General features: G+C 42.2%; 1 protein-coding gene across 1 annotated transcript; it reads right to left on the bottom strand.

Moving 5' to 3' along the window:
- Positions 1 to 10,879: 10,879 nt before the first annotated feature.
- Positions 10,880 to 11,958, bottom strand: LOC309498179 (C-X-C motif chemokine 11-6-like). The gene is made up of 4 exons (XM_082168730.1): positions 11,807 to 11,958; positions 11,556 to 11,682; positions 11,374 to 11,460; positions 10,880 to 11,238 (listed from the first exon to the last, which is right to left on the bottom strand). Exons 1-4 carry the CDS (start codon positions 11,862 to 11,864, stop codon positions 11,199 to 11,201), a joined length of 312 nt encoding a protein of 103 aa, XP_082024856.1. The 5' UTR covers positions 11,865 to 11,958; the 3' UTR covers positions 10,880 to 11,198.
- Positions 11,959 to 13,353: the final 1,395 nt, after the last annotated feature.

Below are 13,353 nucleotides of genomic sequence, written 5' to 3' on the forward strand. Positions count from 1 at the left end.
TTTTTGTCTGAGTTAATGATCTTTGTTTGTGGTTCCTGGACAAATATTAGTTATGCCATATGTTATATACTGTGCATGGCCTCTGTCTCTGTGTGTGTAGGAGTAATAACACTCCTACTCCAGCCTAGTTTTAATCAGGTTCCACAGGCTCACAACGCTTGGTATAAGCATTCTCTGTCAACTCAGGTTTAATCCAAAGATTACGATTAAATTTGAAGTATGTGCACCTGAAAGTGTGACACGTGCGGCAAACAGCCAATCACAAGGAATTCACTTCTCGTGAGAGATGGTGGATTCACTTCCCTGCTGAAGATTAAAGGGTTAGATCACCCAAAAATGTACTCACCCTTAAGCCAACCTAAGTGTGTATGTTCAGCCAAACACAGTCGGAGTTATAGAAAAAAAAAATATTCTGGCTCTTCCAAGCTTTATAATGAAGTGAATAGTACCTGAGATTTTGAAAAAGTGCATCCATCTGTCATAAAAGTAATCTATACAGCTCCAGAGAGTTAATAAAGGCCTTCTGAAGCGAAGCGATGCATTTTTGTAAGAAAAATATCAATATTTATAACTTTATAAACTATAACCACTGGCTTCCGGTAATGGACAAGTATGTTTCCGGCTAAAGAGTGACCTCTGACCCGACATATGACATAGTTGTAGGAGTAGCATAAGCTTAGGTGAGAGCAGACACCTCTTGCGGTTCAAACAAATAGGTAGGTTCAACAAACTCAAGCTCCTCTTCTCTTCTTCTTTATTTCTTTTTTAAAATTCTCCTTTTAGACTTCTAATTCGTGACTAGTGTTTTGTTTTGCTCTATCCTCTGCGCTTCCACATTTGTCTATACGTCATGCATTCATACCTGTCAACACTCCCGTTTTCCCTGGGAGTATTTCACACCCATCTCCGCCCCCCTCCCGTTTAGTTATTTCTCCCGTGAAACTCCCGTAATTTGTATGGCCCAAACCTTGTTATATGAATAATCACATCAATATATTATTCCAAAGTTGTCCAGTTGCCAGATCTTGTATGAAACGCATCCTACTCATGCACACAATCAACAAATCATACAAATTTCAAGCCATTTGTGAGCTTAACCTGGCAACCTACAAGCCAGTTGCGCCGCCGATATCTGCGCAGGTAGTAGACGCGAGAAGTTGAATAAGATGCACTGGTAGAAATGGAAAGAGAATACTGAGTGGTAAATATTTAACGCAATAAATGCAGCATCTGTTTCCCTTTCGATAGGTCTCTCGTATTGAGTAAGTTAGCTTACGCTATGGGAAATCTCGAGAATATTGAAGCCAAATCTTTAAAACGCAGTGCAGCTGCACAGCATACACAGATGAACGGCGAGAGCGGTCATTGGCTGTGCTGCGGCAACTGCACGAACCTATGGCGAACCAATCAGGGCACTTCGCGCCCTGGCACGTCAGACCCCCCCCAGAATGGGCGTGGCCTACGGCTACAAAAGCGACCATTCTCCGCCTAGGACCTCAGATTTGATCTCCTTCAGCAAACTCACCACTCCGCTGATCTCTGGATAAGAAGTCTTCTCGCTGCTGTCGAAAAGCCTTCAGCGGAACAAGCCACCTGCCTTGCAGTTCTGAGGACGGCGGCTTTCCTGGTTTTTCAACTGGACGCCGCCTTCAGCTCGCTGTTCTGCTGTGCCATCCGGCGCGCTGTATATCCTGCGCTATATATCCAGCGCATGTGCCAGGCATTCTGAACGAGGGTGCGGATATGCTGTCCAGAGACAAGGTTCCCCCAGGGGAATGGTCTCTCCACCCTCAGACGGTTCAGCTAATATGGAGCATCTTCGGCAAGGCAGAGTTCGACCTCTTCGCCTCAACGCTCATTGCCGAACATTTTTCTCAAAGAACAGGGACGCACTTGCCCACGAATGGCCGAGCCATCCGCTATATGCATTTCCTCCTGTCAAGATGCTACCACAGGTCATCGAACGGATCAGGGAAAGCAAGTGTGCAGTGCTACTAATAGCCCCTCTCTGGAAGACCCAGTTATGGTTCTCCGAGTTGACACAACTGCTGAAAACAGCCCCATTGCCAATTCCGCTGAGGAGAGATCTCCTCACGCAGTTAAACGGGAAAATCTGGCATCCCCGTCCCGACTTGTGGGCCCTTCATGTAAGGCCCCTCTACGGGTACTCGGGTGTCTCCCGGATATGATGCTGAAAACCATCACTGAAGCAAGAGCGCCCTCAACTAGGCACCTCTATGCTCAGAAATGGGGGGTGTTCTCTGACTGGTGCGCAGCACGGAGCCTGGACCCCTACTCTTGCGAAGCCTTTTTACAAGAGCTCATGGACGCGGACAATCACTAGGAAGAAACAACCTCGTCGTCCGCTTCCTTAAAGGGGCAAGGAGGCTGAACCCTCTGCAACCCCCCTCTGTGCCTATCTGGGACCTCTCCATGGTCCTGGAAGCATTGAAGGGAGCCCCGTTTGAGCCGCTTCAGTCTGCAGACCTGAATCACCTCTCGCTCAAAACCGCTCTTTACTGGCGCTAGCTTCAGTAAAAAGAGTGGGCCATTACACGCGCTGTCAGCGAGCGCGTCCTGCCTTGAGTTTGGGCCTAACGACTCCAGAGCCGTCCTTAAGCCAAGGCATGGTTATATTCCTAAAGTGCTATCGACTCCATTCAGAGCACAGGTTATTTCCCTAGCAGCTCTTTCCTCACCAGAAGACGAAAGAGACGCGAATTTACTCTGTCCCGTCAGGGCTCTCAGAGTTTATCTAGAGCGTTCTGCCTCATTCAGACAGTCAGAACAGCTTTTCGTGTGCTTTGGCGGTCGCACCAAGGGGCTCGCCGTCTCAAAGCAGAGATTATCGCACTGGATAGTTGATGCTATAGCGCTTAGGGGTGTAACGGTTCACAAAATTCACGGTTCGGTTCAATACGATACACTGATGTCACGGTTCGGTACGTTTTCGATACTGCAAAAAGAAAGAAATGCCAGAAATTTCCTTGATTTTTTTGTTTTGTTTAGTTATTTATTAAAACTAACATCATAAAGTATGATAATTTTTTACTTTGAGCAATGATGGAGCTATACTTGACTCTTCTTAGGAGCATATAAAACAAAAACAGCTCCCTATAAAAAAGGAAATGTAGCCTAACATTGTAGTAGTTATAAACAAAGGTTTATTTTATTTCAGATTAACATTTGAGGGCAGCAATTTTATTCATAATGTCGAAATAAAACCGACGTACTTGAAAGGGATACTTTACCGTTTTTTCATATTAAACTATGTTATTCCCTTAACTAAGACGAGTTGATACATACCTCTCTCGTCTCAGTGCGTGCACTAAATCCCTCTGTCTTGCGGCGAAACTTTGTTAGCCCAGTTCATTTAATATGGGCCAAGCAGAGAAGCTACCAAACACCTCCACGTTTTCCCTATTTAAATACAGTTACTCGCGAAGTGTAACTCGACCTAGGACGGTGACACAAAACAAAACGTTGCGCTTTTCTAAGCGTGTAAAATGGATAACTATTTTGTATGGCGGAATACCATAGCAAGTGCTTGTAAGCACTTCGACTTGGCGCAGTAATATCTTCACTAGAGGGAGCGGGGGCCGGTGAGAGGATTTTTCCACGAGTGAAGATATTACTGCGCCAAGTCGAAGTGCTTACAAGCACTTGCTATGGTATTCCGCCATACAAAATAGTTATCCATTTTACACGCTTAGAAAAGCGCAACGTTTTGTTTTGTGTCACCGTTCTAGGTCGAGTTACACTTCGCGAGTAACTGTATTTAAATAGGGAAAACGTGGAGGTGTTTGGTAGCTTCTCTGCTTGGCCCATATTAAATGAACTGGGCTAACAAAGTTTCGCCGCAAGACAGAGGGATTTAGTGCACGCACTGAGACGTGAGAGGTATGTATCAACTCGTCTTAGTTAAGGGAATAACATAGTTTAATATGAAAAAACGGTAAAGTATCCCTTGAAAGCATTGTAATATTCCTGCCAAACTTCCATAGTTAGGCCTACAGTTAGTGTTGCTACAGTAAATCCATGGTGAATGTTGCTGATCTGTGGACTTAAAGCCTATAACTAGTTTATTCATGGCACAGTGTTTCTCCAGGTTTCCACGTCAGCGCTGTTTGATCCTTTAATAACGGAGAAATTTGAATATTTCTTACTAGATCTCGCAGCGATGTTATTACTTCAATGGCGAATTAAAAATGCTTTCTTTACTGGTTCTCGTAGCGCTGTGTATTAACAGTGTCGCTTGATCAAGATCGGCTCACGCTGCATTGGTCCAAACTGATAAACGGTCCGTGAAGCACAAAATAATGAGTAGCGCAGTTTCGTTCTGCTTTCATTACGTTAATACGTTTGCCATTTGATGTTGGGCAGCGTCGTGTCGGTCGTGCCAGCGAGACTGCTAACAAAATTTTGGTCGCCCCGGCAGGAAAAATGGTCCAACAAATCGGTTCAATACGAATACGTGTATCGTTACACCCTTAATAGCGCTGGCTTATGAGTCTTAGGCATCAGAGCTCATTCCACGAGAGGCATGGCCTCGTCTTGGGCTTGGTCAAGTGGAATACCCATTGAAGATATCTGTGCGGCGGCCGGCTGGGCCTCGCCGTCCACATTTATCAGGTTTTGTAACCTGCAAGTTCCCGCTTTTCAGTCAAGGGTACTTTCAATATAAAATGTGTAAGCACAAACCCCCTAAAACTTGGGCCCGATACATATCCGGTCATGTTTTAACTCGAACTACGGTTCTCATATATATATATATATATATATATATATATATTGTATACATTATAAGAGTTTGGCCCTCATTAGGCCCATTCCTTGTTTTTCCCTATATGAAGCCCGTCACTGACTGGCTTATTGGGTTCATACTTTACTCTTTCACAGCCTCAGGCATCTTGCCCCGGGTTACCGTATGGAGCGTAGTTAAGCACGCACAGCGTTTTGAAGGGGGTTCCCATAGCGTAAGCTAACTTATGCAATACGAGAGACCTCTCGAAAGGGAACGTCTTGGTTACTAACGTAACCTCGGTTCCCTGAGATGAGGGAACGAGTAGGCCTATTGCGTAACCCACCGTGCTTTTGTGCTTTGATCAGGGGATCGCTTCAGTCGATTAAACCTGAGGTCCTAGGCGGAGAATGGGCGCTTTTGCAGCCGTAGGCCACGCCCATTCTGGCGGGCTCTGACGTGCCAGGGCGCGAAGTGCCCTGATTGGTTTGCGCGTCTGAGCCGCCTCGCCATAGGTTCGTGCAGTTGCCACAGCACAGCCAATGACCGCTCTCGCCGTTCATCTGTGTATGCTGTGCAGCTGCACTGCGTTTTAAAGATTTGGCTTCAATATTCTCGAGAAAATGAGTTTTCCCATAGCTTAAGCTAACTTGCGCAATACTTGTTCCCTCATCTCAGGGAACCAAGGTTACGTTAGTAACCGAGACGTTTTTCTGCCATCCTTTGCCTGGCGTTACATTATATGATGTGCTCTTATTCATGCAAATGCTTTTAAACAATTCAAGCCAAGACAAATTGAGCGCCAGAATCGAGTTATCTTTCGGCTTGAAGTTGAACGTACACTAACACACGCAATTATGCCAAAATGTCTGTTTTGTCGAGTATCCTTATAAGAGCAGACAGAGCAGTCTTAACTGAATGTGAAGAGTTGTGAGAGAATGAGGCGCGTGTGAGATCCGTCATCCTCTCAGCAGTGGCAGGTTTTAAAGAGACAGCAGCCACTAAAGCTTTCTGTCAGTTAAGTTACACAAGAACAAAGGGAACAGAGAAAAACACTCAATGCTCTTGACTAAAGAACTATATATAATAAAAAAATGTATGCTGTGCAAACTGTTAGATAACTTTATTCAATTTCTGTATATTTCCTACCTATTAGACAAATATTTAAAATATACTGTCTTTATGTTGTTTCTGCATTAATTTGGAGATTCTGTGAAATTATTACATTATATACAAATATATTAAAAAACGTTTTTAATGGCGATTCATCGTGATTAATCAGATTTTTTTTTGTGATTAATCTAGTTAATTATTGCAATCGATAAAAATGAATAAAGAAGAAACAGGAATAAGTCTTATTCTTGTTTCTTTGTAGTTTTATTGAATATTATGTATTTATTTATGTTAATATCTGCGCCATTTATGTGTATTTAGCCAGCCTCTGCCATCCAGCACATCCCATAATCCCCCATACCCCCACAAAAAAAACAGGTCTCCCGTATTTTGGTACCCAAATGTTGACAGGTATGCATGCACTGGGTCAGAGGTCACTATCCACCACCTGGAGGAACCGTCCGCAGCTCCCGTCCAAGGCCTGTAAGACGACGGCAGGCCTGGCTGCTAAGGCTTACAGTGCCGCTGAACAGGCTGCCTTTGCCTTACATGCCATTGGCACCCTGCAAGTCCACCAGGCCAAAGCACTAATGGCTCGTTTCCACTGAGCGGTACGGTACTGTACAGTACAGTATGGTACAGTTCAGGTCGGTAAACCATGAATCGGCTAGCGTCTCCACTGCCAACAGTACCCTTACTTGATAGGCGTGGTGTAGCCTCTGCTGGAAAGAAGCGATCGACGTCATTTTCGCGCGAAGAAGAAAGCGACATAAACAACAATGGATGACATACAGCAGATCTTGTTCTTGCTTCTCGTCGTGTTTGTCACAAGAAGCTGTAATGGAAAAATTTGATTTCCATTGATCTTCAACATATATTGCAAAGTAATGTGTCACATGTCTATATTGTGAAATGTGAACAGGATATATGTATGTTTGTGCACCTGGCGTAAGCAAGACACACACAGTAAGACAAATGGTTCAGCTAGATTTGGCCATGCTGGGTGAGTTGAAAACTACAGAGGAAAGTTATAAGAAGGGATTTTCCTGGGCTGGGTGTCAGGTCTTGCTCACGTCACGGGGTAGCTGCTGTGATTTTGTGACTAAGCCTCTTGCAAGAGAATAAATATCTTTTAAAATACTATTTGATTCTTGGTGTCTCTTATGCAGTGATGATGATTGTTTAATGATTATTTTTGCCACAACAAAGCCAAGCGCCGACATAAGGCGTTTCTCAATAGCAAGTACGCAAAGTTCGGACTTGCCAAGTCCGACTCAGGAGAATGACTCATGAGGACGCGAGTCCCGTAATTCTGCAAATGGAACAGCGCGTTCTTCAAAGCGTCACTCAACTCGCTCTGCTACTCCGGCTATCTCTGTATGTATATTTTCAACGCATTCTCATCCTAGGGCGTCATATACTGACGCTTTTGACATTTCATCTACATCGAACGCACATGGCACCCTTTAGCGTCAATATGACACGCACAGAGCTTTGTTCGGTTATGGGTAGGTTTAGGTCTGGGGTAGGGTTAGGGTTAGACCGCTAGGAGGGGCCTTCTGGCCCATATCTGCGTCTCATATTGACGCTAAAGGGTGCCATGTGCGTTCGATGTAGACGAAATGTCAAAAGCGTCAGTATATGACGCCTTGGGATGAGGCAACAATAAAACGATATATGTTTTAGAACACCACACTGCCTCTTTTCGTTTTCATTTAAAGAAATCTTAAACATTACAGCCACACAAATGTGGTTCAGGCAACGCGTATTGATTATATTCACTGCATGTAACGTTAGCCTTTATAACAAAACGAAATATAAAACACAACCCTGCCTCTTTTCGTTTAAATATAATATAAAAAATATTAAACATTTTAATATTGTCCAGGCAATATGTGCATTTGTACTAAACAACAGATGTTGCAGTAAACAACATTACAGTGATAATCTTCACTGTATTAAAATTTAAAATGACAAAACTCAACCCAGTCTCTTTTTGTTAAATTTCAGTTTTATCAATATTAGCCATTATAAAAGTATAAGTAAAAGAAGCTATACAATAAGAAATAAAGCTTAAATATATAAAGTCATGAAACTTCACTTAGCCCTCAGCCAAAACGATTGGCCAGGGAACAAATTATAGATTCACGAGACCAAATATCACCCGTTAGATATACTCAACACGAATTATATCTCATGTTTAACAACCACAGAGACATCAGAGTCAGCGGCAAACGTCAGAGAACAACTAGCCGAGGAAAGGCTGTTCCAGACAGGGTACATGAGCGCAGAGCGCCCGGTGATCGCCTGGATTTCACAACCTGGATAAAATTTTCATAAATCTTTATAAATAAACCACAGATTTGAGCATTAAACAACTACATTCTCGCCTGAAAAACTGTTAAAACTACATTTCGTGACACAAAAACAGTAGTATTATATTTCAACTGTATATAAAAAATTGCGCTTCTTGTGTTGTCATTCCCCCGCAAGTGACGATACTCTGTAAACCAATCAACGTTCTGCAGTGAGTCTAGCTCCAACCTTTAGTACCGTACCACTGTGCTAGGTACCCCAACGGAAGGGTACTAAAAAGTGGTACGGTACGGATCGGCATTTTGGTACCATTCACAACTTTTGACAGTGGAAACGGAAATAATTGCGTACTGTACCATACCGTACCGCTCAGTGGAAACGAGCCATAAAAGAGCCGCACAAGGGTAGTTCTGAGCCAGGGTTGATGCAGGAACTGCGCACGACTGACCTCGCCTCCGGGCGACAAAAGTCATAGTGCGGGCCCCCGGCCAGACAATGTCCAACTTGGTGGTCCAGGAACACCATCTCAGGCTAAACCTTGCAGAGATGTGGGATGCCAACAAAGTGCACTTACTCGACGCATAGTGGCCAGGTGGAGAATCTTTTGTTTTCGTTTCGAAAACAGCCTTTTCTATTCCACAGCTGGCTCAACTGGCAGCGGTACCCTATTTCAATCTCTGGAGCATACTGGGTACAGTTTTGCAGTGAGTGATGCTATGCTTCCTCATTCCCAGCCTCTCCCCTGTGCATAACATCTCTTTTCTCCGTAGGCTCCTGGGGCATATGGAGCACAGTGGAGTCACAGCGGAGTCCTGAGATGGGTATAGGGCCATGGCACACACCATGTGACCATAACCACACTGGTGGGCATGTCTAGAGTCTCTTCAGACAAAGTTGTAACCTGGAAGTGTGTCCGTTTCATACTATTTATATCCTCTCACGAGCTTGCATTCCAATGACGTCATCGTTAGAGGTTACTTAAGCCAAGTTCTTGGTGTGTTTGCCACACATGCTTCACAACTTTAACTTGGCTTAAGTAACCTCTAACGATGACGTCATTGGAATGCAAGCTCGTGAGTGGATATAAATAGCATGAAACGGACACGCTTCCAGGTTACAACTTTGTCTGAAGAGACTCTAGACATGCCCACCAGTGTGGCAATGGGAAGCAGCATCTCATTCCTGCTTTTTCAGGGAACAGGGTTAGAGTCAAGTAACCCAAGATGTTCCCTATCAAAAGCTACACTCGATGCTGCGTATCATACGCTAATGAGAATGAGAATATGAACGCCACCGCACTAGAAAGTGTCTGGACCCCTCGAGGTTGTGTAGTGTGTCCGCACAAATGTTGTATAGGTCTCAGACATTACCTTGGTATGTTGACTCAAGGACATGCAAACCCGGAGTAGCATGAACATCCAAACTATAAATCTGTTAAATATGTGTGGAGAGGACAAGCCTGCCGCATCACATACATGTTACAAGGGGGTGCCCCTTGCCAAAGCCTTGGAGGATGCAAAGTTTAAGCAGGATGGCGAGACCGATAGAGCCTGCAAATCCCCAATTATCTTTAGAAAAGTAATAACCATGAGTAAAAAAACATCTTTAGAGTCATAAGCTTGACAGGCGCTGTCATGATTCCTGTCCTGTGTTTCCCTTGTCTGGTGTGCACTTTTGTTATTTCCTGTTCTGTGCCATGTTTTGTAGTCCTTTGTAGTCTTTCTTGTTTATTAGTCTCCCCAGGTGTTTCTTATTAACCACGCCCCCTTGTTACTTAGTTAAGCTTGTTTGTCTCTGTGTATTTATAGCCCTTGTGTTTCACTGGTTACCTTGTCAGTTGTTGTACATGTAGGGGTGCTTCTAGTTCGGTCCTTCTCGTGGTTTTGTTTCTTTGTCCTTCGTGTTCTTTTTTATTTGTACTACGTGTTTCTTCATTAAAACCCTGCTAATAGATCCTCGCTTCCGCATGCTTTCTCCGGCACACAACAGGCGCTGACTCTAGTGGCTCTAGTGGGACCTGGCCTTAGTTCTTAAGGGCCTGTCAAGAACTCAAGAACTAAGGCCAGGTCCCACAATGGGACTTTCACTCTGGTGCTGGTGGTGCTGGCGTACCACCAGCCTTGGAGGGGTGATGGGGGTATGTGGCAAGCAGAGCGGGGCAGAGTGTTGTGGGAATGAGTCTCACGGAAGGAGAACCGGAAGGATAAAAGGAGGAATGACAACACTGCAAGACGGAAGAGGACCAGGCCTGCACCTTACGTTGTGTTTTGTTTATGTTTGTGAGGCAGTCGTCCGTGACTTCACGGACGACTGCCGATTTACTTTCGTTTTGTTAATTGTGTTTATTTTTTTTATTAAAGTCATGTTTATTGTTCGCCGGTTCCCACCTTCTTCTTCCTTGAGCCTTAAACCTTTGTTACATATGATAAAAAAAATGTCTTGCATATTCTATAAAAACTGACAGTTATGACAGAGGCTTCCACTCAGGAGGCTTCTTGGCCCAGCCAGGTTCATCATACCCTAGTGGGGCAGTATAATCTCCTTTTATGTTCAAATTTGTGCTTTAAAAACTAAATTAGCGAATACTTTCTTCCCTTGATAATATATTGGAAAATGCATCATTGTTCTGTATGCAAAATATGCTAAATAATTTGACCCTATATTGACCTGCACAGTGTGTAATTCAGTTTTTGAATTAACAGAGCCCAATCATTTAGGGATCTTTTTATTTTATTTGGTAACAGTGAACACAGAGGGAAAATAAGATAATTAAACAAGTGGATTGTATAGCACTGCACAAAAGATGAACATGAAACAATGACATAAAAAAATTAACTTGGATAAGAATTAAAACCTTTTAGTAAATTACTACACACTCAGTTGCATAAATTAACAAGCAAATATTTACACTACTTTATACTTCACTATGTTTATACAGATGTATGTTCTCAAATGCAGTAACTGTCAACTAGAGGTTATACAGCATTTCATGGGTATCAGGATGTTCTTCAGTGGCGTAAAACAGCAGCTAATCCAGATTCACACTGAGCGTCTCTGACTGCTGGGCCCTGTAAAGATCAGAAACAGTTCATCATATATTATTTTAGAAATGTTTATATACATTTTTATATAATTTATGAATTTAATAAGTAGAAATTTGGTGCACATTTTTTGTTCAACACAGCAAATAAATTTACACTTACATCTTTTCAAGAACCCTCCTGATTAAATTCTGGGTGAATTTAGACTCTGGATTTAAGCATTTCCGCTCTGCACTCTTCAAAGTGACACTGGAAATAAAAAAAGGAAAGATGAGCTGAATGCAATCTTGAGATAGCAGTATGATCATTAATGTGTAAAGTAAAATCATTGTTTTTGTTCTTACATAATCTCCTGTTTTCCACAAGACGGACTTGAAGGCATGATTTCAAACTTCTCAATGTTCTTCCTTAAAACCACATCCACTCCTTTGCCAGCACAGAAGCATCTGCCTTTGTGAATCTTGTTCTGCCCTGGAAGAGAATTTATTTATTTTTTAAGGATTTTTTAGCTGCAGAACATAATAACAAACTAATATTTAGAAGAGATACCCTTGCAGAATCAATAGTCCATTAGGTCTTAATAAGCAACACTCACCGTGTACTTCTGGAGCAAGCAGACAGAACAGAAAAACAATAACTGCAGCAGTCTTCATTGTGTTTAAGGTTTTGATGATTGTCTAAGGCTGTTATTACTGAAGACGATTAGCTGCTTATATAGCCATCAGAAGTTCAGGGGTTTATAGCACGGGCACAGTTCCCAGTTTCACTTTCACAAGCACAGCTGTTTCGATTTCCCATTTCTTTGAAATGCCTTTGCTCAAAGCTTTGGATATGTGCTGATCTCTTGTCATTTAGTGTCATGATTGTTCTTGGCAATGAGGAAGAGTTTGTTTTATCACAATTTTGAAAGCTGATGTGAATTCTTTTAGCCAAATATACATTTAGAGACCAAATGTAATACATTCATGCACAGTACTAAACCACCCTTAATACTGACATTCATCTATAATTATAATGTCATTTGTACAAACAAATGTAAACAAACAATCAAATTTACCACAAATGTGTTCAAAACCATGTGCACACGTTGTTAAAATGTTTAAAATAATAATAATAAACTAACATTTTGGATCATGAAATGACCAATACAGTGATGATGAAAATTAGTGACATCACAGCAAACTAGGAAATGAACTAAACTTCTGTTTTCAGAGGAACAGAATCAATCATCAGTTTTCACTTCCCCTGTATCTGAAATAGATTCTTGATGAGAAGCTCACATTTAATGATAAACAATTAGCAGCAAAAGACAGGCAATTTTGTCTCTAAAATTTCCACTATAAACTGCTTTTAATTTAGAATGAGTGAGTGATATATAATAAGGGGAGTGGATTTATTGCATAAGATAAATGTCACTTTGCTCACAGCTGATTGTTCCAGTTTTGGTTTGCAATCTCTAACCAAGAATAAAACCTGCTCTGGGCCATGGCCAGAAACCCGCTCAAAACCAATCCACCTTCTTGAGCCTGAAAAAACAGAGTTTGTTCAAAATGACCTGGGTAGCAACTGAAACCGGCTTCATGCAACACTGCACCAGACCCTATGACACCCACTCGTTCATTCGCATCAGAATACTTACCTGCAACACCTGTCACTACTCATGAGTGGGGGGGTTAATAAAGGCCTTCTGAAGTGAAGCTATGCGTTCGTGTAAGAAAAATATCCATATTTAAAACTTTATAAAGTAAAATAACTAGTAAAACGAGTAAATTGTTTGATCCGCGAGAGGCGTTGAAGCTTACGCTACTCCTACGTCATACATCCTCAAGTATTACTCTTTTGGTGTAAGTCGACACGTAGGGCCGTCTGCCGGAAGCTAGTGATTTGACTTTTAAGTTATTTTGACTATTTTAACTTTAAAAATTGTAACAATCATGTATTTTTCTCTTTTAGTTTAACAGAACATATAGTGTGAGCAGCTCTGTTCAGTTTTGGATGCTCATCTTCTCTTCTCCACAAAGTAGGCTAAGTAACAGAGAAATGGAATTTATGATCCATATTGTTTGATTTTTTTTATTATTACTTTATGCCTAAACATAAAAACATTAAAGCTATACCATGACTTTATATACATTTTTCCTT

Source organism: Leuciscus leuciscus (genome assembly GCF_965113295.1).
Source record: "Leuciscus leuciscus genome assembly, chromosome: 5".
Classification (NCBI taxonomy): Eukaryota; Metazoa; Chordata; class Actinopteri; order Cypriniformes; family Leuciscidae; genus Leuciscus; species Leuciscus leuciscus.

Bases quoted from the DNA above. Each gene is read 5' to 3' on its own strand.
- LOC309498179 (XM_082168730.1), bottom strand. From the start codon at position 11,864: ATGAAGACTGCTGCAGTTATTGTTTTTCTGTTCTGTCTGCTTGCTCCA. The intron at 11,683-11,806 runs GTGAGTGTTGCT...ATTCTCTTCCAG, and splicing joins GCTTGCTCCAGAAGTACACG to GGCAGAACAAGATTCACAAA. The intron at 11,239-11,373 runs GTAAGTGTAAAT...TGATCTTTACAG, and splicing joins AGGAGGGTTCTTGAAAAGAT to GGCCCAGCAGTCAGAGACGC.